The following is a 27,037-nucleotide window of genomic DNA, read 5'->3' as shown; positions in this document are numbered from 1 at the left end:
GTAGTCCTCACTGTGGCCACCTTGAGTCCTTAACATCACTCTGAGCAGTCTGCTTTTTTTGTTTGTTTGTTTGTTTGTTTTCCAGAGACAGGGTTTTCTCTGTATTGTTTTGGAGCCTGCCCTGGAACTCGCTCTGTAGAGCAGATTGGCCTCGAACTCACAGAGATCCACCTGCTTCTGCCTCCCGAGTGCTGGATTAAAGGCATGTACCACCAACGCCTTACTTTTTTTTCTTTTTCTTTTTCCTCTCTGCTATCTTCACACTCTACTTTTCTTGAAATTAGGCACTAAGCCAGGAGCTTGTGTACAAAGATTAGTCTCTCTAGGCAGTAGATTCCCTACTGCAATACCTGTGATGGACAAGCTAAGCTGCTTTGTTATGAGTTTGAGTGTGGGAAGGGTACATTTAAAAGTTATCCAAACTATCATTAAGTCACATGTCCAATTTATTCTTTTTTTTTTTTTTTTTTTTTTTCCAAGACAGGGTTTCTCTGTGGCTTTGGAGGCTGTCCTGGAACTAGCTCGGTAGACCAGGCTGGCCTCGAACTCACAGAGATCCGCCTGCCTCTGCCTCCCGAGTGCTGGGATTAAAGGCGTGCGCCACCAACGCCCGGCCAATTTATTCTTTTTCTTACTGAGAATAGTAATTTGGAAGCCCTAATTTTTCTCTAGGTTATTCACAGAGAATCTCAACAAAATACTGCAAATTACCTTGGAATAGATAATCCTCTGTATTTTGATCAGGATTATCGGAGCTCCCAACAATATCAAATGGAGACCTTCCCGCCATCATCTCAAACATGAGCACTCCAAGAGCCCACCAGTCAACACTGAAGCCTTTGGAAAGAAATTTTAAATAATAAATTTTCTTTGTATTCATGAAGAGCCAGTAATCAGAAATGTATTTTATCATGAGATGAAAATGCAAACATAATGAAAAAGTAAATTCTAATCAGATTATAAATAGTATGGTAGGCACTAAGAACTGCAGAAATATTTGGTCCAACCCTAAAAGGAACATCTATACTATAATCCTTCCTCCCAAGTAGAAGATCATTGTGGAAAATGGGGAAGACTATAAATGTAGGAGGTGCTGAACCAATACAAGTAAACAGCAGCTTCCAGACACAGTAGGGCAGTTGCACATATAAACTCACAGTAGCTGGGATAGGCTGTACAAACCCCATGTTAACTCAGGTCAGACCAAACACCAGCATGGTAAGGGCAGGCAGACACAAGGAGCTATGGTAAGTGATAGCTGCTGGAAGAAGGAGTTTTCTCTAAGAGAGTTGTTCCTTGTAAGCTGACCGTGCTTCATGGGCAACAAACTAGACAAGATGAGTGAAACAGAAAAGGACACAAAGTTGGATGAGTAAGGAAGGTGGAAGTTGGGAGTGGATTTGGGGGGAATGGGAAGCTGGTAGATATGATCAAAACGTTGTGTGAAATTCTCAAAGTACTAATAAAAATAATAAATACAATGGAAGCCAGATGTGGTGGTGCACAATTTGATCCCAGCACTCGGGAGGTAGAGGCAGCCAGATCTTTGTGAGTTAAGAGGCCAGCCTGGTCAACATAGCAAGTTCCAGGACAGCCAGAGTTATGTAGAGAGACCCTGATGCAGAAAAAAAAGTTTCATCTGCTGCCTGGCGAGCACCCAGTCTTTAGCATCTTTTAGACTCCTAGGAGAAATATCCCAGGGGATCTGAACAATCTTCTAGGAGCTCATGACCCTGGCTTCACACAGCTGATGCTTTAAAACCTACATGGCTACTGTGATCTAGGCATATTGTTTAAGCTTTTCTGTGCATCAGTTCCCTCATTTGTAAAATGAGTCAAAAAAACTTACCTCAGGCGTATAAGGGAGCTTAGAGTTAATTGTTTATAATAGTTCTTGCCACTGCTTGGTGTTTGTTAATAGTAAAATATTATTTAAATGTATATTTCAATAAATACCAAACTCTTTTTTGGCTCTGGTTTCAGAATATGAGGGTCTTCACGTATGTTAACAGAACCAAGAAAAAGGGTCTTCACGTATGTTAACAGAACCAAGAAAAGTATTAAAATGCTATAGCATATTATATGATAGTTGGTACCACATTAAAACAACCAATATAGCAGTAGTTAAAATACCACCTATTTATTTATTACCATAATCTTCTCCTCTTAAAATCTCAGGAGCAATGTAATTGGGAGTTCCACAGAAAGTGCTGGTTGTATCTCCAGGTCGTAATCCTTCCTTTCATAGGGGGAAAACAAAAGGAGAAAAAAATAAAGAAGATACAAAACAATTTAAAGGTCACCTCTTCCATTTCATCTACTGTTTAAATTCAGCATGTATATGCAATACATTACACCTAGACAACATCACTAGGAACAGTTACCTTATTATGAAAATTGTGATTGCTAATAAATAGCATAAAGAAAACTTATTCAGATTAGATGTTGCTAAAGTCACTTTAGCAAGAGACAGGTGGATCTCTGTGAGTTCGAGGCCAGCCTGGTCTACAGAGTGAATTCCAGGCCAGCCAGTTGAAGCTTGGCTTCAACAAAAGAAAATACCAAAACAAAAACTTTTCTAAAAAATAATATTTGTTGTGCTGGAGAGATGGCTCAGTGGTTAAAAGCACTGTGGGCTGCTCTTCCATAGGTCCTGAGTTCAATTCCCAGCAACCACATGGTGGCTCACAACCCTTTATAATGAGATCTGGTGCCCTCTTCTGGCATGCAGACAGAACACTGTATATACAATAAATAAATAAAATTTAATACAAAATCAAGAACATGACTAAGATGAACCATCTAACATGACTGTTGACGGACATTACAAGGTTTTGTGTCCAGTCACTTTTCCTGTGGAGCATGCCTTCTGCTTTTGTGAACAATTAAGGCACAATGCACAAACTACATACAGAAAATACTCAATAATAAATGGAACAACCACTAAGAGCTGTAACAAATATAAATTTCTGTATACTTACTAATATATTCTTTTAAAAAGAAGAAAAATGAACACATTAGGAAAATATCATGGTCTCAATCATGAGATTCTAACATTCCTATATCAGAAAATCCATCCTTACATACCAATAACGAATAAACAGAAAATTTTAGATTAAAAACTAAAACTAAAAAGAAAAAATAAGCATGGTGGTGCACACGTGACCCCAGCACTGGAAGACTGAAGCAGGAGGACTGTTAATGCAGGGAAAACCTCAGCCACAAAGGTTTGAAGATGTGGTCTCAAAACACAACACAAGACAAAACAAACAAAAAAAGCAAAACCATAAAACAAAACCCACCCAAACAAATAACCACAAAATAAAACCAATCCAACAATCAAATATGCTACATACACCCGTATACATGGTAAAAATATGGGAAGGAGAGAAAGTCATAAAAGACCCCTCACAGAACCGAGGAGACAGCTCTAGGGTAAATTCTCGCCATACAATCCAGGCTGGCCTTGAGTTCCTGACCATCCTGCTTCAGCCCTGTAGAGGTGGATCACCAAACCTCTGCCTCCTCGTGCTGTTGGTAATCTAACATTGAAACAGTAACTCAAAATGGGAAAAGAAAAAAAAACTTCTAACTTATAGATTAATACTTTTTATTTTTATCTGGTCTTGAAACTCATAAAAATCCACTATAATTGTGATTTTTTTTAAAGGTAGGATTTCTCTACATATCCCTGGCTATCCTGGAGCACTCTGTAGACAGGCTGGCCTTGAACTCAGAGATCTGCCTGAGTAGATTAAATGTGCCAGCTTGATTTTTTTTTTTTTAACCAGAGAGAAAAACACTCTAGGGAAAAGAAATGGCAGAGCAAAAAGGAATCCTACAAGAATAATTTAAGGTATATATCATATGAAAAATAGTCTTGAGTTTTATACATTGTGTGAAAACTTTATTTCCTAACATCAGATGTGCAGGTGTAACATTAAATCCTCAGTACCATTCCAGTGTTTTACTGATGTAAGAATTTGGAGCTCCGGTCTGGTGGTACTTCCTCCAGGTGGATGGGAACACAGTGCATACACTCACACACCCGGGGATGCTCTGCTGCAGCAGGGTTTTTGTTTGTTTGTTTTTCGAGACAGGGTTTCTCTGTATTGTTTTGGAGGCTGTCCTGGTGCAGCAGAGTTAATAAGCAGAATAGTTCTCTAGACATTTTGTGAGAAAAGATCAGACCTTTAAATAAAACTGTTGCCAAAAAACCAGAACATCAATAAATAGACATATTCTGAGATAAGATGTTTACTTGATTTTTATCATACTTTATGTCACAGAGATTTGGAATGTAGTAAACATAAAAACAGATTTCTAAGAAAAAATTGCAAGTAGGTTCAGGGTCTACTAAATGGCAAACAATTGGAAGCTGATATGCAAACACAGTGTTAACATAATAAGGACTGTGGGTAATTGTTATTTCCAAATTTTCTTCAAAAGCCTAACAGCTTTCAAAACAAAAAGTTACGACCAATTAAAAAAAAGATTAAACCTATCTAACACTTATCACAAAATATGTGGAATTCTGCAAATGGCCAAATGGTCAGGGAGTACACTCACCTTCAGTTAGAATTCCAAAACATTCTAAACAAGGCAGTTATAATTTTCCATCTACACATGAAGTTACTTAACTGACAGGTCATGAGCTGCTTGGAGGTTCTCACCTTACACATGCCATAGTCAGTGAGTTTAATGTGTCCTTCAGAGTCCAACAGTACATTGTCCAACTTCAAATCTCTATAAATTATCCCTCGCTCATGAAGATAATTTAGTGCTAGACTGATTTCTGCTGAGTAAAACCTTGAATTGAAAAACATACGTTTTTGTTATGAATAGTCACCATTTGAAAAACCCTAAATATACAATGAACACAAAGAGATTATAATAATATGTGATTGGTATACTATATTATGTAAATTAACCTAGTTCAGCCTCCTCATGACTTACAAAGAGTAAACTAGCAACAAGATAACTTGTTTATGTACTGTTTTCAACTAGCAGACCCAAAAGGTCAGACAGCTCTGAGGAAAAAATCCAACTCAACAAAAAACTTACCTGGCATGTTCTTCAGGAAGCTTTCTTTGTCGCTGCATATGAAACATTAGATCCCCTCCATTTACATACTCTATGACAAAAAACAGCCTGAAATAGAGGCAAAACCACAAGTCAAAGTGAGCTTTTGGCACTTAAAACAGAACAGCAATCATGACAGCACAAAGGCATTCTGAATGATTCAGTCCTTGACAAGAACTTAGTGGGAACAAGGGCTTAGATACAAGGAAGCAACCCAGCAAGATACAACTACACCAATTCCACTCTAGGGTAGTACTGCTTGGGGTAAGGAGCTACTTACTGGGTGAGTCATGTTTAAATGTCATGTAAGGTAAAGAAGACATTATGTCATAAGATGAGAATGCTCAGGATGTTACAGGATTGGCCATCTCCTGCTCTTTCTTAGGAGCCCCTTCTCTCCCTCTCTGTTGCTTCCCTTCCTTCCTTCCTTCCTTCCTTCCTTCCTTCCTTCCCTCCCTCCCTCTTTCCTTCCTTCCGTCCTTCCTTCCTTTTTCCTTATTAGGACGGGTGTTAGATTGTAGCAGGAAGTTCTTAGTGCTCCTACAGGAAACAGAAGAAGCCCAGTAACAGTCTGTCACCTTTTAACCTTACCTGCTTTCTGTCTGGAAGCAAGAATGCAGCCCAACAAGAAAAGGGTGATTGGATGCCTGCTCAAAAACGTGCTTCTCTGTCTGTACCCAGTCAATATCCTTTTTAAAATGTCAAAGAAATCTATGTCAAATGAAATGGCCAAAACTAACAATGGCAAATTTGTTCTTAGCAAATCACTCACAAATATTAACTAATTAGACTAAATATCAAAACCACTCACTGACATAAAACAAAACTTATACAAGGAAAAATACCATTAACAAAATGTTCAGTATTATTAAAGTCTTGAAAACTTAGACAGCTCAAGTACTTCCCTAGACAATAATATGCCTTGACTTTATTTTTACCTAGGGCATGCTCTTAGAAAAGTAGCCAAAAATAATAATGCACAAACACTAAAGTACTGTGTTTTTGTTATGTCTGTGTACCTCTGGATTATACCAGGGCCTCTTAAGTGCTAGGGTTTGTCTACAAGTAGAAAAAACATCTCCATGCTTACCTCATCATCATTGACGAGCTCCTTTTTCACAACTTTCATTGCATAAATGCGGTCTGTCTTTTTTAATCGAACCAACAGTACTTTGGCATAACTTCCTCTTCCTATAACTCGAAGCAAATCAAAATCCTGGAGACCTAAACTTGATGATGCTTTACCACTTTCCCTGGTGTTCATCGCCTGTTGAGAACATTTATTTCAACAAAACTTTAACTGGAAATATTTCCACTTTATGTTTCTAACAAACTCTTATAACCATAACATTTTAAAGTATTTTATTAACATAAAATATTTTAAGTTCTTAACTCTTTTCTTATATATTCTAAAACATTTAATCTGTCCATTTACAAGGATCATCTAAGATAATCTTTTAGATGCTACTAGCAAAGCCAAAAAGAACACCTCCAGGGACCAAGCCTATATAGCTCAATACTGCAAAGTCACCAACATGTAATCAACAAATGTCCCACAAAAACAAAGCAGGAGTTCTCTGGTGAAAAGTATCAAGAAAAGAAAAGGAAGACAGGAGGGGGAAATGGGGAGGGGAGAGAGGAAGGGGAAGGAGGAAGAGCGGAAGGAAAGCTGCAGATCTGAGCCCTCTGGTGTCTATAGGCACTGCCTGTATTCACACACCCAACAAAAACAGCTTGTATTAAATCTTAAGGCTACAGGAATATAAATCAATAATAGAATGATACATACATAGCCACTATTTCCACTCCAAGGACTGACTTAAAAGAGAGACTAAACAGAGTGTAGACAAGAATGAGGAGCAACCAGGACTGTCACCAACTGTTGATGGAAGTATAAACTCACAAACCAAAGGCTGTGGCCGGTTTCTTACAGTGGAGTGTGCATACTACGCAGCCAGTCTACTGCTTATGCACCAACTTGTTTACTTACTTACACAATTAACTGTAGTACTGGGGAGTGGAATTTTCATTTCATTTTATGTAGTTCTAACACTAAGGACTGAACCCAGGACCTCGTGTATGCTAGGCAAGTGTTCCATCACTCAACACTACCTTTTTTTCCAGTTTTTATTTTGAAACAGATCTTCACTAAGTTGCCTAGGCTGGCTCTGTGTTGAGTAGCCAGGCAGCCTTAACTTATCCTCCTACTTCAGCCTCCTGAGAAGCTGGGATGACATACAAGCTTTCATCAGCAGGGCCAGTTGCCAAATCATATTTATAAGATTGTTTCAGGCTGGAGAGACAGCTCAGAGGTTAAGAGAACTGGCTGCTCCTCCAGAGGTTCTGAGTTCAACTCCCAGCAACCACATGGTGGCTCACAACCATCTGTAATGAGATCCGGGGCCCTCTTCTGGTTACAAGCATACATGCAGGCAAAATACTGTATACATAATAAATAAATCTTTAAGATATAAACCTTTTAAAAAAAAGATTGTTTCATCATAGCTTATCATAACAATTCCAACTGAGAGGGGGAAACCGAAGTGGGTCAGATAGACCAAAATGATAAAATAACTGAAGTACTACTCTGCATCTATGTTACATGGAGGAAGTCAGAGACACGCACATTGTGTGTTTCTACAGCCGGAACAAGAGCAAAGGAAGGCACAGCTAATCTGAGGCGCATAGATAATGTACTCTGGGGGGAGGTGAGGGAGAAGAGACGAGAAGCAACAGACAAGCCTCTGGAGTGCTGGTGGATCTTTCTTCTGAGAGGTCATCATACAGTGCTCACTGTGCTGAAAATTCACCTAGCTTCGTCCCATCGTCTGGGTGTTTGCTACACACACTTCTACCACTTAAAAGGAGTAACAACCAAAGCAGCAAGAATAATGATGATACTGATAAAATGCCAATGCCAGTTTCTGAAAGGAACAAAAAGGAATAGAAGAGCACCGAAGAGCCCATGGAAGAAACATGAGCAGCACAAGGGTCCAGAAGAACAGAGAGCTCATTCTTTAGTTTAGGGTTTTCTTCCTTTGTCTGACTCAGTCAGCCTATGAACAAAACAAGGAAGATCTGGTCACAGTGGCAGGGGGGTCATAAATGCAGAAGTAAACATGCAGCTTCAGGAAACAAAGCTGAAAGAAGGCACATGGGCACATGAAACAGAGTGGACACATGGGTGCTGCTGGGCTGGGCATTCACACTCGGAGGGAGGGAGGGAGGGAGGGAGGGAGGGAGGGAGGGGGAGGGAGGGAGGGAGGGGGGAGGGAGGTCTTCCTTGTATTTTACTGTCAGAATCTAATACGTAAGCAGGTCAAAATGTTACATTTCTAAAAGACTATGTCTTCATAAAAAACTAATGCTGTGCACAGTAGGACAAATTATCTTACCTCCTTTTCTTCACCAACTTGGTCCAAACTTTCATGACTTGAAGGGTTATATGGAATTACTAAAAATTCAAAACCAAGTATTAAAAAAGAAAAATAATCAATGATGAATTTGACTTATAATTTTTCTTGATGGTTTTTCTTAATTTTTACATATGAGTAAGTAATTAGTTAAAGCTTGATATTTGTCATAAATTGTACTCTCCCAGAGGCCCTGAGTTGGATTCCCAGTAACTGCATGGATGGCTTAAAACCACCTATAGTGGGATCTGATGTCCTCTTGTGGCATAAAGTTATACATGCAGAAACAGCACTCGTACATAAAACAAATAAATCTTTAAAAAAAAATAAGGTAAAGAAAGATCACTTAAAAAAATCAGAGCAGTGAAGGCAGAGAGGAGACTCCAGCTGGCAGCCAACTCCAGTTTTTTCTCTTCCTTATGGATAATTTGTTCTCTATAGAGGACTATAATCCTACTGAAATGCTTTACTACCCCAAGACAAAGACGGCAGGCCTACATTTTATTTCTCATCTTATCGTCTTAAAAATGCTTGACTATTATACAAATCAAGAAATGATAAGGTCGGGGCTTCTGCTCCTCAGGGCTGCTAGGAGTCTGGGGACTAAAAGCCCTCAGATCAGACTTTTTAAGCTTCTTTTATGACAAATGGAATAGTCTGTCCTTCCAGAAAAATTCTTTTAGCTTCAGAATTTTCCAAATACATGCTTAAGATTTTGTTCCTGTTTAACATTTAACTTATCCCACATAGTCAGTTTGCTGTGCTGTATCACGACATTTCCAGAATAAGGATCTGAATAAAACCAAACTGCTTCAACAGTCAACATGGCTCCAAACTCAGCTTTGGACTTCCACACTGGGAAAAAGAAACTAGGCTTGCTGAACTGAAAGGATTCTCCAAAAGAATTTATTTGAAATAGGAAAGTCAACTATTAGCTTACCCAGTTGTTTCTTCAAATGCTAGATATGTATATTAAAATATTGTGACAAATTTTATCACAATATGCTTAGGTACATTGTGTTTTTAAACTCAAGCTTAGGCTCCAGGGCAGAGGGCTTAAGGTGGGGGAAATACAGGAGAAAACGGGGAAAGAGAAACAGCAAAAGTTTTATTTGAAAATGCTATGATGAAATCTAATACTTTGTATGCTAATTCAAAAGTTAAAAAGAGATGAAGGATAATATGAGGAGTCAGACTTTATAAAAGCACCCAGAGCAGCCGCTACTCCCTCACCTGTCTGTGCATGGTCTGGATGCAAGGATGACTGGTCCATTGGCATCAGCGGTTCCTACAAACGATCCAAAGACACAGAAACTTACAAGATTCCTCTTAAATCCCCAAACCTCTATACATCTAGAAATGATGGTATTTTAATGAGATGTATCGTACTAAAACTAAATGTGAAAAACTCTAAGTGATATGAATTATATTACTATAATAATTAACTATATGAAGCCATGCAATACTCCTATGGATGACATAATCCACATTTTTTTACAGAAAAAAAATAAGCAAGTGATTTCAAGTCAGTTGGAAATAAAACTGTGATCCCCTCTCCATTACCTTTTGCCCCTTTGAGCTCCCTCTGAAAAATGCCACATTGGAAGGAGAGAACTATTCCCCAGTCACTCTCCAGCCTCTAGATGCTGTGGTACACGCACATGCACAATAATGATGAATAAAATAGAAGAGAAAAGATAACTGGGGACTGGAGAGACTCTTAAGAGTGCTTGCTCCTCTTGCAAAGGGCCTGAGCTCAGTTCCTAGCACACAATTTGGCAGCTCACAACCACCTCTAACTCCAGCTCCAAGGGGATCTGACACCTTCCTCTGGCCTCTAAGGCCAGAACACACACAGCATATACTCAGATAGATACATACACATAAATAAAAATGAATCTGAGAAAAGACCAAGTCATATTGTTCAGTGAGAAGAATGAGTTAGAAAAGGATGTACATCACTTTTACTAAAGTATGTTAAAAAAAAGACACTCAAAGTAGTGAATAAATTAAATACTTTAAATGACTAAAAAGCAATTGTTTCTCCTACAATAAAATTTTAAGGAGCAAAACAGGAGGGAAGAAGGAGGAACCACAGAATTTAAAAAGTATGGAAGAAACATCAATCAAGGACAGCCTGAATCTTGATTCAGAATGAAAAATTGTACCTTTTCATCAGACAATTATTGGTATTTCTAAACTTCCAAACTTTACGTATCTTAAATGAAATGTAAAGGACTCTTACACACCAATGAAGCATGTTGTACACATATATAACAAACAAAATCCTATGCCTTACCGGTGGCAAAGAATGCCGCCCACACTCAACCGTGACAAGCTTGTGACACTTCTTATGAACCAACAGTTTGCAATTGATGCACTTATATCCTTGTCGTCCAAGTCCCCAGATTCTGTCTGTGCAGATAGCACAGTGAGCACGCTGTAAAGAGTATATTCAAGAACATTTTATCACAGCCAGGAAGTGGTGGCCCACACCTTTAATCCCAGCACTGAGGATGCAGAAGCAAGTGGATCGATCATTGGAAGTTACAGGTTAGTCTGACCTACATAGTGAGTTCCAGGATAGTCAGGGTTATATACCCTGCCTCAAAAAACAAACAAAGGAGCTGGGCGTTGGCAGCGCATGCCTTTAGTCTCAGCACTCGGGAGGCAGAGGCAGGTGGATCTCTGTGAGTTCGAAGCCAACCTGGTCTACAGAGTGAGTTCCAGGACAGGCTCCAAAGCTACAGAGAAATCCTGTCTCTAAACACCAAAAACAACAAAAACAAAGCAAAACAAAACAAAAACATAAGCCAAAGTTATTTCCCAACAGCTTTCTTATTATGCTTTCAATCCCAGTACTCATAAGGTAGAGAGGCTAACTGATCTGTAAGTTCAAAATCAGCCTGGTCTACATAGTGAGTGCCAGGCCAGCAAAGGCTACATAGTGAGATTCTGTCTCAAAAAATTCAAACAGGCCAGGTGGTGGTGGTGCACACCTTTAATACCAGCACTTGGGAGGCAGAGGCAGGCAGATCTCAGTGAGTTTGAGGCTAGCCTAGTCTACAAAGCAAGTTCCAGTATAGCAAGGGCAACTATTACACAGAGAAACCCTGTATGGAGAAAAGAAAAACAAAACAAAACAAAAATCCAAACAATCAGAAACCCCAAGACATTTAAAAATAAGTGGTTTTGCTTACCACTGAATTCACTGTTGTTAACCTATGGCAAAATCAAACTAAACAAAACTTTCTTACATATGATTTTTCTTCAAAGGCTATTAAAGATCAGTGAAAAATAAACAGAAGACAAGTCAGTTTCAAAGAGACATGAATATTCAGCCATGTTACTTTCTGATGCTAAATGCAAGAAATTTTCATCTTCACAAAAGTTTTACAGTAAAGAACACAGGAAAAGTGGCTAATAAGCCACATATGCAGAGGGCAAAGCTGCTTTCTTACAGACATTAGTGCCCAAAGCTTTGGTGATGTCATGGTCACTGGCAGTAAGAGTTTGAGGGTCTCTCACATTCATTTCTACTGACATGGATGAACTTAGATTATTTTAATTGTAGAAATGAAATCCATAAATGTATATTTATCAAAAGAAGTTAAACCAGACACTCTTACACTTAGGCAGACAGAAGAGGTTGCCATGGGTTCTTGGCTAACTTCAGTTATACCAAGTACCAGGCCAACTGTGGCAACAGTTAGAACCTGTGTCAAAAAGGTTGGGGCTGTTTCTAAACACAGGCTTATGCAAACAGACTGCTTACTCTCAAACCCCAGCTTTGCACTTACTGGCTAAAACATCTAAGACAAGACTTAACTTCATTTTTCTCATCTATAAAATGGAAATACAGTACCTGTTTTTTTTTTCCACAGAGCTATTATAAGGATTTAGTGAGTCAACACAGATGAAACACTCAGAGTAAAAGCTAGCCAAGTGGTTGCTACTAATACTGTCTTCTAAATAGTGAATCAAAAGGCTTATACAATAAACTTTCACGATTTCTGTCTGCTTTAAATTATATTGAAACATAATTTTTATAACTCTAAAAAAACCATTTTTTTCAGACTCATTTGGATATAAGGTGCAAACATTAGAAGTTTATCTAAGCCAGGTGTTGATGGTGCATGTCTTTAATCCCAGCACTTGGGAGGCAGAGACAGGATGATCTCTGTGAGTTCCAGGCCAGCATGATCTACAGAGTAAGTTCCAGGACAACAGCCAGGGCTGTTACACAGAGAAACATTGTCCCAAACAAACAAACAAGCAAACAAAGCCAAAGACAGAGACGTTTGATCTAAGACTAATAGCATTCATTCATCTAATGAGGACCAGAGTGAAGCAGAGTCCTAGGTGGTGAGAGGAAGTGCTATTTACACTAGAGGCACTGCCACAGCAGCAGATACAAGGCCTTGCTGCTTAGTTCTTTTAAAAGGACTACCAAGATTGAATAACAAACTACCTTTCTCTCACAGAAAGAAAAAAAAAATAGATGTCTCAAAGTATTGAAATCCAACAAAATAGGTTTACCCTGTTGAAACGTTTGGCTTGAAAAGTGTGGCCATTTGCACAGTAAAGCTTTCTCCACCGGCGTGCTCCTCTGCGGTAAATGGACTCTGAAGAGAGATTGACAGTCAAAGAGAACAAGTTTGAATGAAAGCCACTTAATTAATCTTTTATATACTTATTGCTGGAAAAACTATAGTAACACACACTAGAAACTGAAAATGTAAAAATGGGTTCACTAAAGGACTTGTTAAAAACCAAACACCCAGGGTACCGACTTTGGAATAATTAGTATTGCTTTTCTTATACTGTATTTTTTTAAAAGATTTTATTTATTATGTATACAATGTTCTGTCTGCATGCATGCTTGCATGCTGAAAGAGAGCACCAGATCTCATTATACATGATTGTAAGCTACCATGTGGTTTCTAGGAATTGAACTCAGGACCTCTGGGAGAGCAGTTAGTGCTCTTAAAACTCTGAGCCATCTCTCCAGCCCAGTATTGCTTTTCTTTTAAAGAGATTTTCCCCCCTAACATTTGAGAAAAACTGAAGTTCCTGGACAGGCTAAAGGAGTAAGTATTTGTATTCTTTACCTGATTTACAAGCTACTACTTACTCTTTGTTATACCGAATATCTTCTCAATAAATACAAATAAAAAACAGAAATCTTCTTTGTTCCTTCTGAATGATTTGGAAGATACAATGTGTGAATCTAATGACATTCACCGTAACCACAATATAATTACTGCATCTTAAAAAATTAACTTAGTATCAGTATCGCTCAGTCTAAAGCTCACATACAACATTTCTTAATTGTTCTCAAAGTGTCTTTCAAAGCTGTCATTTTTATAATCAGGAACAAATCACAATGCAGGCATTCACTGCATCTGGTTTCTTTTGTTCGGCTGTCAGGTTGGTTGGTTTTTACCTCCAACACATTCAAAACCATCCGCTCTGCTTTATTTTCCATGTCTTAGGCAGTGTTTTTATGTTCCACACCCATGTTGCAGTGTCTGCCTCTTCATGATCAGAGTCAGTGCTAAATACTTTGAACAAAAGTACTATAGAGCTGCCTTTAAAGAGGAGAGGGACGAGAGGAATGTCTCTGCTGGTAAGCGCATCTCATTGCTCTGGCACCCAGACAAAAACAGCTCACAACTGCCTGCAACTATGGAGTAAGCATTGAGGCAGCCCCCCCCCCAACCCCGCTGGCAGCACGCTGAGGAATCAGATGCTCTCTACTTCTCAGGCATCTCTATGATATGTGCACATGCACAATTAAAAATAAAATAATAAGACAGAGACTGTTATGTTTTTCTTATGGTATTACATCAGAGGGGCACACAATGTCAGAATGTCAGTGCCCACTTCTGGTAACCACCCTTACAAGTAGTGACTGCATCTCTTCTTCACTGTAATGTACATTTTATGTCACGTAAGAGAATTGTAAGTGATATTTTATATAACTCTATCTACAACAAATGTTTGTCCTTTTTGGTTTGTTTTGGTACAATACTGGGTATTGAACTCAAGACCTCACACATTACATCATAAGTATTCTAGTCCACTCCAAAGGTCTTATATAAGTGCTATTATCCTTTTTAATTTTTTAAAACATTTATTAGTGTTTTGTCTACATGTATGTACTTAGTATTCTAGAGGTGAGATGGGGGAGTTTGATCTCCTGGAACTGGAGTTCCAGATGGCTGTGAGCTACCATGTGGGTGCTGGGAACCGAACTCAGATCCTCTAGAAGAGCAACAAGGGCTCTTAACCTCTGAGCTATGTCTCCAACTCCCACAAACACTATTTTTTCCCCCAAAACAGGGTTTCTCTATGTAACAGTCCTGGATGTTCTGGAACTCACTTTGTAGACCAGTCTGATCTTGAACTCACAGAGACTCTCCTGCCTCTGCCTCTTAAGTGCTGGGATTAAAGGCTTGTGCCACAACTATTCCTAAAACACATAGGAAGAGGTTCCAAACAATCAAATCTAATCCACTTGTGATTCTGGATATCCATCACTATGGCAGTACTGTCTAGTAAATTACTGTCTACTGGTGAGATTCCTCAGTGGTAGTAAGTAGTAAGGAATACTTCTAAACTACTTTAAAGCAGATGTAGCATTGAATCCACTACTTCAAGTTCAAGTGGAAAGTACCAGCTACAAAGCTCTTAGAAGTCTTTTAATCTGCTTGCAGAGCTGGGGATAGAGCCAGGGCCTTATACCAAGTAGAAGCCTTGCAGCATGATGCCTGACACTAAACACAGGGGCTTTCTCTTGTGCCTCCACTCTCTAGCAAGTGCCAGCACATGTTAGCTTACCAGATACTCCTATGAACTAGCTTGTATGCCCTAAATGTAAATATTTTACTGCTGTCTAAGAATTTAAAAGGCCAAGAGACCACAGTCATGGTTACTACACTCTAGTTTACTATTTAATTTTCTGGGTAAACGGTGGTGTCAGACCTCCACTACTAAATTTTAAAAGGTAAATGAATGCCTAGGTAAATAAGGTAATGGGAAAGCATGGCATAAACCTACAATGGACATGGAGCTCTGCACAGATGTGCTACAATGCCAACTCTTTCAAAGCTCTGGCTCTGGGCAGAGAAGACACCCATTCTCTCCAGCAGCTCTGTAAAGAAGCCAACATGGCTTCAACTTTCCTTCCACTAACAGCCCAGCAAGATGACGCCAGCCGAATACAAACCCGCATTTTCACTACTGTCGGGGTGTTCTGCCCATCCTTTATTTCCCCATCTTCCTGTATAACATGTTACATCCATTTCACTTTATAACTCTTTGTTTTCCCCATTCACTAAAGGGCATTAAGTCACTAAATTAGAAGCTTAGACTTGGAAATTTCTTATAATTCAAAGAGAAACATTCACTACTTTTCCTTCTGAAGTCATGAATATGTGTAGAAACCATAAATGAAAATGAGATTCTATAACAATTCCTAACAATGTGACATCTACAAAGTATCTAAAAGTGTCAAGTCAATTATTCTCACACTATATATTAAGCATAAGAAAATAAACGAATCAATGTAACAAGTAGGTTATTAAATATAGAAGTATATACATATGTGTACACACAAATGCAGTGGTAAAAATAAAATGCTAATGTTGAATCTGGGTAAGTGATACATAGGTATCCTTTTTTTCCCCAAAGATGTTTTGCAATTTCCACAGATTTGAAAATATCCAAAATTAAAAAACATGAAGCCACATGACTTAACTTAATTGTCCTTTTATATGCATAACAGACAGTTATATAACATTTAGCTAGATGAATTCCATGTGGCAAAAGCAGAGCTTAGGCAGTTGGTAATATAGTGTAATTAGATTGAAAAAACAGAATAAATCAAGCAAATGAAAAGTTCTATTTCTTAGCAGAGGCATGGTGGCACATGCCTTTAATCCTAGCACTCAGGAGGCAAAGGCAGGAGTGGAAGCCAACCTGGTCTACAAAATGAGTTCCCAGACAGCCAGAAACCTTGTCTAGAAAAACAACAAAGTAAAAAGTTCTGTTTATTTTCATTTTGAGTAACGCTTTTCAGGTGTACAGGATACTAAAAGCACTCACTGTCTTCTCCTGGGCAAGGCATTCCAGGACGTTCTGGTACACAAGGAAATACTAAAAGAAAATTAATTAAAATTAATTACCAGCATATTTACAAAATACAAATTATATAGAATTGAACTGATTCAAATTTCAAAGTGACTTGAGATATCAAAGGCAGAATTTTAGCACATGGTCAAAATTAGTCTACTAAAAGCTCTCACTTTAACCAAGCCTATATAAAGTAAGTTTCTGTGAAAATAAATATGTCTATAGGTAACACACTAGATACTTAAATTACTAATTCTAGTCTCTTGTGAATAATCACTTTTTTCCCCCTTCTGGTCTTTGAAGAAACTAACTACTACTTTTTAAAATATTTGTTGTAGATAACTTTGTTACAACAAGAATTAAATGACAAATATCAGAGTTTTTAAAGACGTGTACCCAATTTAGGAATGAATTAATATCAGAAATAGTATAAAGATGTGTACTCAATTTAGGAATGAATTAATATCAAAAATAGTACCCAAACCCTCCAAATATAAGCTTATGTTCTCTAAGTTTATAAACACACCAAAGAAAGCATCTTATAGTGAGAGCATCTTGTTAACTAAGTGTTTCCTGGGACAGGAAACAGTCTACCAAGCCCAGCACTGTGCTAAGCAAGTATTCCACAGCTGAGTCCACTCTCAGCTCTCATTTTGTTTTGTTTTGAGATGTGGTCTCACTATGTAACTCAGACTGCTCTAGAACACAAGACCCTCCTGACTATGCTCCCAAGTTGTAGGGTAATAGGCAGCTGCTACTTGCCGGGATAACTGATTGTTTCTCTAACATTTTATACTAGAAAAGGGTAGTCACTGCCCTGCACACACACTCGAAGACTTCTAAAGCTGTGTAGGAATGTCTACGTTGTGAAACAACAGGAGATTACATTTTAATATCCTAGAAGACTATATACAGATAATACATTTCTCCTAGGCTATAAAAAGCAGAATCATTCTACTTGGTCTAGCACAGGAAAGAGAAAGTGAAGGACAATTATGTAGGGATGAGGGCACACATAATAAGTCACACCTAGATTGTATTTAAATAGTCAACAAAAACAGTTAGGTTTAAATTACAACTTTGGGAGTCAATTGATGGCTCTCTTTACCATGGATCAAGAGTTCAGAATCCTTGTTCAGCTCATAAAGCCTGAAAGCTTCTTCTAGTTCTAATTGAGAAGATACTGTACACGGATCTCCTAAAAAACACAAAAAGTAAAGTTCAATCTTCATCTTTTGAGTTAGGTAACTGTAAACAAACTCTATAAACAGTAACAGAAGGGGTGTTTACAAGGACAGAAGTTTAAATATTTCCTTAGACACCCCATTCTCTGAAGTAGATGACATCATATCCATTCCTAGTTGCACAGAAAGAAACACAGGGCCCAGACACTTTCTACATAAAAACAACTGTTCTGCATGTGTGTATGCATGTGTGTGTGTGTGTGTGTGCGCGCACGCGCGCATGCGTGCACACACACACACATACACACGCACTCAAGCACATCTACTCTGACTACCTTCAGGCTGGCATGGATCACTCAGATGTATGGTTATGAGACAGTCTGCTGCCTCTTCCTTATTCTTGGTATTGTGGATGGAGCCCAGGACCAGGCCTGGCAAGCTCTCTAACACCTAGGTATAGAGACAGCTCCATCCCATTTTGTTCTGTTTGGGGATAGGGTCTAAGTTACTCAGGCTGGCCTCAAAAACACAATACTCCTGCTTCAGTCTCCCATGTGTTGGGATTACAGGCCTATACCACCAGGCACCCAACACCCCTCTCCTCTTTCATGTCTTCTTTTTTCGTTAATAACCTACTGAATCTTGTGTGTTGGAATGATGACTGATCTGACTCACTCTTGTGTGTGTAATCATAGCTGTGATGAGTTCATGGGTACAAAGGCCAGGTCATATCCCAAAGGCAGCATTCCTCTCCATCCTGCAGCTCTTACATGCTTTACACCCCTATTCTGAGATGTCCCTCCTCTGACATGTTTCCTGAGTCTTTGGTGGGAAGGATGTTACAAAAGTCCTTCGTAAGGCTGGACAGCTTGAGCTACTCATAAGTGTAAGTGCTGAATTTTAATACAGACACATACACATAAGATGAGGAGGGAACACCTGTCTTCACTAAACAGCCAAAGCGCTGAGTCACTCCTGGAAGTCAAGAGGTGGCATATACACATGATAACGGCATTCCTCATTGAACAAGTCACTTAGGCAAGGCTGGGGCCTGACCTGGATCACCCTCTGCTATTCTAGTGCTCATTCCTGCATTTCCATGAAACTTTCCTCCATGCTAGATGCCACTGATTCTGTCTAATCTTCAGTCACACTCTGCAGAGGACCCAGCTGAAGTCACTATCTCAAAGAAAACAGTGTCTTTATTCTTTTCTCCAGCTCAGCTGCTGAGGCCTTACTCCTGTTTATCGTCTCTGGACATTTATAACATTAGTCCTGATAACTCACAGAGGCACGAAAACTTAGTGAGTTTTCAACTCACTAGGTCGTAAGGCAGTGTTAGTGTTACACAGAAATAGATAACCAAACCAGAAACTGGTACAAAAAGAAGAGAATTGCATGGCCTTTTCCACCTAATGATAGGCAGAAGGTGGCAGCCATGGACTTTTTGTAAAGGCCAGGGAACAGAGAAAATGACTTGGAAAATGGACAAAATGAGTGAACAAAGTGTGGCAACACTGTCATTGAAGGCAATACAGGAAGCAGAAAATACACCCAAAGAAACAGTGGTTACAAATAAAAACATCACAATGACTAGGTAGGAGGTTCAAAGTACAAAATGGTTTCTCTTTTAAAAATAATTTACTTTTTTTAGTTTATGTGCATTGATGTTTTGCCCGAATGTATTTCTGTGTGAGGGTGTTAGATGCCCTGGAACTGGAGTTACAGGCAGATGTGATCTGCCATGTGGGTGCTGGGAATTGAACCTGGTTCCTCTGGAAGAGTAGCCAGATGCCCTCAACTGCTAAGCCATGCCCCCAAAATGGTTTCTTTCGTCAGCCTATGTAGATACAGATGCAGAGAAATATCAAGAATGAAACCATTTTTGGTGAAACTTGGTTACCACAAAGTACCTAAAAGAAAACATTTCCCTGCCAAGCTTTGCTTGGTTTGAAAATAAAACTGCCCTCTCTTCCATTTCTACCTTTAAGTCACAAAAATAAGAAGCACACTAAGGGCAAAGAGCAGATGCATGGAGCTTCTAATAAATTATGAATGTGGGAGCTGGGTATGTGCTTTTGCAGTGCAGTTGCCTAGGGCTGGAGGTACAGGCAGTTGGGAACTGCCCCCTCTGAGTGCTGAGACTGGTCCTCTGCAGGAGCAATGTGTACTTTTAACTGCTTAGCCATCCTGCAGCTCTGCGTCAGGATATTAGGTTAGCATAAGAACCTCTCAAACCGCACCGGGCGGTGGTGGCGCACGCCTTTAATCCCAGCACTCGGGAGGCAGAGGCAGGCAGTTCTCTATGAGTTCGAAGCCAGCCTGGTCTACAGAGTGAGTTCCAGAACAACCTCCAAAACAATACAGAGAAACCCTGTCTCGAAAACCAAAAAAAAAAAAAAAAAAAAAAAAAAGAACCTCTCAAACCTCAGAAGAGTGTAGATGGGATCTTGTCTAGAAGAGATTTATGTGAGTATGGCTATTACCTAATGCAACAGGCATATATGACACATATGACGTCTACAATGTTTAAAATGAAGACATGTGACTTCCGACTATGCAGAAGAAAGTCTAAGAAAGTTACTGAACCACAAACACCATTACCTAGGAAAAGAAAAGGAGGACTCGGAAGCAATGTTAGTCCAGAAGGCAGCAAGGAGCTTTCTTGAGAACAGTGGCATATGCTACTATAGTTCAGAGTCTCCCTTCTTGTGACTAGGAGTAGCTACTGTACTTATCTTGTCTCTAGTTTATTATTCAGTGAGTATTTCACAGGTCTTCAGAACTAGCAAGGAACCTAACCACAGGTGGACAAGCCAAAGAATGAGAAGGACATGTTTGGACTATGAACCTATAGTCGGTTATGATTAGGCTCTGGGTGGTTTGGAGACTGTATAAGCACTTCTGTATAACAGCAAGGAAACAGGGAAGTCAGTCAATCACGACACTACACACATTTAATCTGGTTTGTTTTTCTTGAACTGAATGCCCGAGTGACACATGTGACCTTTTTTGACCATTGAGTTTGATGCATAAAGCAGTCTATATAAGTCATTATGAAGCAAAGATGATCAGGAAAGTTATTTTTCAAAGCAACTCTATCACCAAATCTAAATTTACAGACTGAAACACAAATACATCCTCTGAGTATTTGCTCATTGCAGCTGATTTTGAGGGAATTAAAGGACTGATAAATTCCAGATATTAATCATTAGCCTGTTCTTGTTTTCAATGCACCTACTTTTTTTTTCACCTACAAAAAAGAAGCAAATAAGCGTTAGGCTCTAAAAACAGTTGTTAAATACGAAATATCCAACTATTTGTAAAATAACCTGACAAGATGCAGAACACAAAACTTAGGTCACATATTCATTGTATTTAAATCCACATTCCACTTCCTGGTCCCCACTGGTTCATGGCCATATCACAATGAAAAATGCATTTAGCCCAACTTCAAAGGCCCCCATAGTCTAACATGCTCAACACTGTTTAGAAGTCCGAAGTTCAAAGTCTCTTCTGAGTCTCAAGGAAATCTCTTAAGTGTAATCTCTCTAGTGAAATAACAATTTATGTATTTCCAACATGGATGGCAGAAAATATATATTACCATTCAACAAGGGAGGACTGGGGCATACTTAGCAAATACTGGACCAAAAACCAGCAGGGCGAACTGTAACCCTTAAAAGGCTCCGCCTTTCCAGCTTTGTTGCCTTTGATGACACACACGGGTCCAGTCCTGTGTGCAGATCTCCTCGGCGAGAACCCATGGCTCCAGGACGGCTAACATCATGGGATCTCCAACATAACACATGCTTCAGCTGCACAACTTCACACATGGCATCTCACGGATTCCATGCAGAGACTCCCCTTGACACATGCCAGGCCTCAGTGGCTCTCCTTAACCGTGGAGGAAGAATCCACACACCTTTACTCTTGTAGTTTTCATGACTCTAAAGCCAGAACCATACGGACAACAGTGCCAATTCATCTGCCCTTTTGGGAGCCTGGTCCTCTCCTAGAGTCGCATTTGCAGAAACTTCCCTTATAGCATCTTAAGAGCAGAAAATTCAGCTGGGCAGTGGTGGCGCACACCTTTAATCCCAGCACTTGAGAGCCAGAGGTAGGCGGATCTCTGTGAGTTTGAAGCCAGCCTGGTCTACAGAGTGAGTTCCAGGACAGCTGGGGCTGTAACACAGAGAAAACCCTGTCTCAAAAAAACAAACAAAAAAGGTGAACAGAAAATTCCTCACAAGTTGGAAACTAAACTGGGGAGTTTGCCCTGGTCCCCTTGTGCCATGCAGACCAGCCTTTCCTTAATCCCCTAACCTCTCAGCACAAGTCTTGACTGCAACATTCAATTTCCTCCCCCTTTTCTCTTCGTACTGTAGCTGTGTTCGCTTTGCTCCACTTGGTATTTTTCACTGCAGACCTGAATAGAGTGATTACTGATAATCACATGACAGAGTCCATATTAGGCTGTCCTGAAATCTCCTCCAAGAAATTTTCTTTTCAATTTAGCCTCAGGCAAATTCTTACGACTACAGCACGGAATATACACTGTGTGTATATGTCACTGTGGTTGGCTTAATAAGGAAGCTGACTGGCCAATAGCTGGACAGGATAAATTTAGGGGGAGAGCCAAATGGAGACTGCTGGGAAGAAGGGCAGAGTCAGAGGAGTCACAGAGAGAGACACAGAGGTAGCAGGAGATAAGCATGCTGTGTTGAAAGATGGTACTGCCATGTGGCAGAGGGTAGATAAGAAATGAAAGAGCTAGTCAGTAATAAGCCTGAGCTACTGACTGAGCATTTATAATTATTAAGTCTCCCTGTCAGTTATTTGGGAACAGGAGGATGGGAAAGAAGCTTCTTCATACACTGCAGCAGAAGAAGCCGCGTTCTTTGCCAAAATATCACAAGAATGATTTCTAGTCCAGTTTTTTGTTTGTTTTGTTTGAGACAGGGTTTCTCTATGCAGCTTTGCAGCCTGTCCCGGCACTTACTCTGTAGACCAGACTGGCCTCGAACTCACAGAGATTCACCTGCCTCTGCCTCCTAACTGCTGGAATTTAAAGGCGTGTGCCACCACCACCCGGCTTCTAACCCAGTTTTTAATATTGTTTCTCTGAATGCTGGTCCTATATAATCCATATTGCTCTCAGCAATACTGTCTTCTAAGAGCCTATCAGGAGGTCTATTTAACCCTGCTTGCAACATTTAAATGTACTTTTTCTAGTCCCAAATCCCAATATCTTCTAAAAGTCTTTAAAAACAGGTCAGGTCTGTCACAGCAACAACCCCATTCTTAGAAGACCTGAGTTCTAGTCCCAGTAATGACACACTGGTCAACAGCTGTCTGTAACTCCAGTTCCATGGGAGCCAATACCTTCTTCTGGCCTGATCAGATACTGTATGCACACGGTGCATAGACATACCTGCAAGCAAAACATCTATACACACTAAACACACATATAAAGAATAAGCATAATACTACAGCCCATAATTATATATACTGTCAGTTAAAAATAACAAATTTAGGGAGAGGGTCTAGGCCCTGCCCTGGATGAAATGACAGTCTATGGACACCCTCATGGAGGACCTCACCCTCCCTGGGGAAATGAGGGGATAATGGGGGAGCTGGGGGAAGGGTATGGGAGGAGGGGATGGAAAGAGAGAGGGACCTGGAACTGACTTGTAAGCCAACCATGTTTCTAATCTAAATTTAAACTTAAAAATAAAAAAAATTTAATAATAAAAAAACAAATTTAAAACTAGGTAGAAAACTAAAAGTAAAATAAAAATCCTATCTATTATTCCCTGCCATTCCCTGGCAGTGATGGTTATAAAATTACTATTCACCTACAATGTTTTGCTACTGAGGTCTGGTAGCTCACAAAAGGAGACCAAAGAAGGAGGTCACTGCAAGTTCCTGTCAGACAGGGCCATAAAACAAGACCTGTCTTTATTTAAAAAGAAGTCAACTTAGAGGCAGCCCAGCAGTTAAAAACACTTGTTCTTGCAGAGGTTTAGTTGCCAGCACCCACAAGACAGACCACAACTTTCTGTAAGCAGTCCCTCCAGGGGATCTGACAACTTCTTGTGGTCTTCTGAGGCACCCATGCAGGCAGTGGGTGGTGAAAGCCTTAATTCAATGCCTTCGAGCTGAGAAGCTTCCCATTCTATCATTCTATCAGCTGTGGTCCTTCCGAGCACCTGACTAACACATACGCCAGACTGTGCTGAGCCCTTGAGTTTGAAGACAGTCTATCTGCAGACAGTTCATTACAACATATGAGTACAAGTCACTAACACTACCCTGAAGTAAAATGACCACAACACTGTGATTTCTCCTACAACATTTTCTTTAAGGCATATTCTGTTAAGAACAGGTAAACGATTACATTAAAATGTAAGACACATTCAAAATTAAGTTAAAATGTCATACTAACAAAACATTTACCTTCATTTTGAAGAGAAAGGCAAAGACTGTGTGCTTTGATTTACATCTTTTATCTTAATCTAAGTACTCAAACATGGCATTACATTTCTACTTTATCTCTCCCTCTTGAATTTCTTATTTTATCTTAGAGCATATGCTCATCCAGGCAGCACCCTCCCCCAATCACTCACCTTCCTCATCTATCCATTTCATTGTGAATGGCTGCTCATTGTCGAAAGAGCACATGTCTCGAACCTCACTGCAAAGTCCCTCAAAGGAGATGGAAGGCTCAAAGTGTGTTATCATAATGTCCCTGAAAAAGAAAGTTTCATGTTTGAAAACTTTTATGTTTAAAGCCATATTGATCTACATGAGACTGAATACCTGCTGGCACACTAGTTATTCTGTGTGTAGACGAAAAATTAAAACATTAGTGAAATAAAATTACGCTATGAAAAACAATGGATTTATGAGAAGCCTTAACTCACTAGGAAAGCCACCCTCAAGGCTCTACCCTTTCGGAAGGCCTTCCAACCCTAAACCATGCTCTAAACATTTGCTTTGGATTCATCCAAAATCTGTTTCATCCCCAGATTTCCCTGCCCCAGAGAGTCTGCCATTCATCTAAGAGACTGTCTTTTGTTACCCTGGCTCTGTCCATCCATTCTTTGTATAGCATGATTTTTACATCTCTTACCTCACTTCCAGTTTTCCTCCCAAAGACCTTGTTTTCCAAAAACAGCTTTAAAGTAACTTCCTTCCCAATCACAGGAATATATATTTATTAATGAAAGTATTAACAAATAATATAAAATAGTAAATAACATATTAATGCATTAATATACTACTAGCACTAGATGAACAATTTACATACGGTAAGCAGCTATTCACAGTAACTTTAACAGTTGTTAAGTGTTTTCTAGTAGAGGCCTGGTGTGCCCTTAGGCAGCCCTGGAGAGGCTTTCAAACCTCTGACCTGTACACAGCAGCCTTTTACACAGCACTCTGTGCTGAGCTAGCTTTAAGGTTTTCATAAAATTAACACAGTCCATGCCCTTCCCGCTGTAAACACAAGTGCTTTTTCTATCAGGAAGAGTCAAAGTTAATGTCCCTAGACAGGGGGGACAGTTAGCTTTATTGTGAATGTGATGCAATCCAGAATGACCTGAGAAGAGTGGCATGAGGACCAGTCTAGTGTAGGCTGGTCTGCGGCCATGCCTGTGAGGGATTTTCATGATGGAATTAACTGGGAACATGAAGCAGTGAGCTGGAATAAGCCCTTTCTCCTCTAGGTTGCTTTATTGGGGTGTTTTATCACAGCAACTGGAGAGAAAACTAGGACATCAGGGTCTATAGGCCTCACATGAGCTGTCCTGGGCTACTTCCCTGACCTATTTCATTTCTTCAATGGGCAAGATAAGCATGTTTTTTTAAATCTATCCTCTGTCACAACTGGAATACAATTAAACTTGGTGACTGTGAATGCAGAGATATTTTCTTCAATATATTCCCCAAGGGCAATGCATTTCCTAGGACAGGATGAATAACTGCCAAAACGTAACTCTGACCTCAAAATAGGGAAGAGAGAGATGATTCTGGAGCCAATTATGAACACCATGACCAGGGGACACAGATTAGAGTTACCTCAAATTCCATGTTCCAACATAGGAACATTTTCATAACACTCTCACAATGACAGAACAAAGGAACTCTTAAATCAAATGCACTTTTCAAGAACACTAGTGGAACATCAGAGAGGTGGCTTCCAGCAAAGTGGGACCATTTCTGCTATCAGCCTCAGATACTAGCTGGTGACATTCTTAGCTTTCTGGATGATGAACTTTAGTGGTCAATCAATACGTTCTAAAACATTTCATTTGTTAGACAAACACAATGATGCTAGGTCAGACACAGAGATGGGCAAGGGTGGCAATTTGGGGAACTAAACCAACTCAAGATTAGGTTCTGGACCTGGAACATCACAAGCTCTCAAGTCACTGAAGTTCTCCTCATGTTGCGAACAAAAAATTAGTTTTCTCCAGGGAGTCTCATTGGGAAACTACTCCTAAGGGCAGAGCCCATACCCAACAGTAGATGGTGAGCACAAAACTGACAGAAAGGCACTCTGGAGGTTTTCAGTCAGGGCAGTTTTCTTTAAACTTACAGGTCCTTTGTGTATATATTATGGCTTCTGGTTTGGGGTCTTTATGAGATTCCTGTGTCTGCCAACATGTGTGTCTCTGCATCTATGCATTTCCTGTGCTTTTTCTTTGATTCTTTTTCATATTTGTTTTGTCATATTTAATTACTTGTTTATATAACTGTATTTTATCATTATTCTTTAGATGCCTTTCTTTTTTTTTTTTTTTGATTTTTCAAGACAGGATTCTAAAATTCTGTGAGTCTCTGTCAGTCCTGTTATGTCTAGAAGACATGATACCTTAGATTCATCCACTACCTCTGGCTCTTTCAACCTTTCTGCCTTCTTCCACACAGGTTATCCCTGAGCCTTGAAGGAAGGGATTTGATGGAGACGTCCCGGTTTGGCAACTGAGTGTTCCAAAGTCATCTCCCCTCTGCATTTTGACACAAAGCATTCTCGGTGATATTCCTCTGGCCTCTTTCTCCTCCCTTCCTCTGAATCTTAGTCCACACTATGCTTTACTCAGCGTCTCTACATGCATAGCTTCTGTGGTAACAACTGTGATTTCAGGACTCTAGATCCTCTTCTAACTTCTTTTTTCAACTTGACCATTCCGCACCAATACACCAACTACTACAGAG

General features: G+C 39.6%; 1 protein-coding gene across 1 annotated transcript in view; it reads right to left on the bottom strand.

The window, feature by feature from the left end:
- The window catches only part of Prkci (protein kinase C iota), a 57,002-nt gene that overhangs the window by 9,632 nt on the left and 20,333 nt on the right, over positions 1–27,037 (bottom strand). The window contains exons 2-14 of the mRNA XM_005069750.4: positions 24,445–24,566; positions 17,740–17,829; positions 16,605–16,655; positions 13,035–13,120; positions 10,795–10,935; positions 9,729–9,783; positions 8,478–8,536; positions 6,173–6,349; positions 5,674–5,771; positions 5,065–5,151; positions 4,674–4,809; positions 2,152–2,239; positions 712–837 (exon numbers count right to left, since the gene is read on the bottom strand). Of these exons, the coding sequence (XP_005069807.1) occupies positions 712–837; positions 2,152–2,239; positions 4,674–4,809; positions 5,065–5,151; positions 5,674–5,771; positions 6,173–6,349; positions 8,478–8,536; positions 9,729–9,783; positions 10,795–10,935; positions 13,035–13,120; positions 16,605–16,655; positions 17,740–17,829; positions 24,445–24,566 (1,316 nt within the window). The remainder of the gene's footprint in view (positions 1–711; positions 838–2,151; positions 2,240–4,673; positions 4,810–5,064; positions 5,152–5,673; positions 5,772–6,172; positions 6,350–8,477; positions 8,537–9,728; positions 9,784–10,794; positions 10,936–13,034; positions 13,121–16,604; positions 16,656–17,739; positions 17,830–24,444; positions 24,567–27,037) is intronic.

The sequence above is a fragment of the Mesocricetus auratus genome, unplaced genomic scaffold (genome assembly GCF_017639785.1).
Source record: "Mesocricetus auratus isolate SY011 unplaced genomic scaffold, BCM_Maur_2.0 Super-Scaffold_100011, whole genome shotgun sequence".
Lineage (NCBI taxonomy): Eukaryota > Metazoa > Chordata > Mammalia > Rodentia > Cricetidae > Mesocricetus > Mesocricetus auratus.
This window is presented reverse-complemented; position numbering and strand designations above follow the sequence as displayed.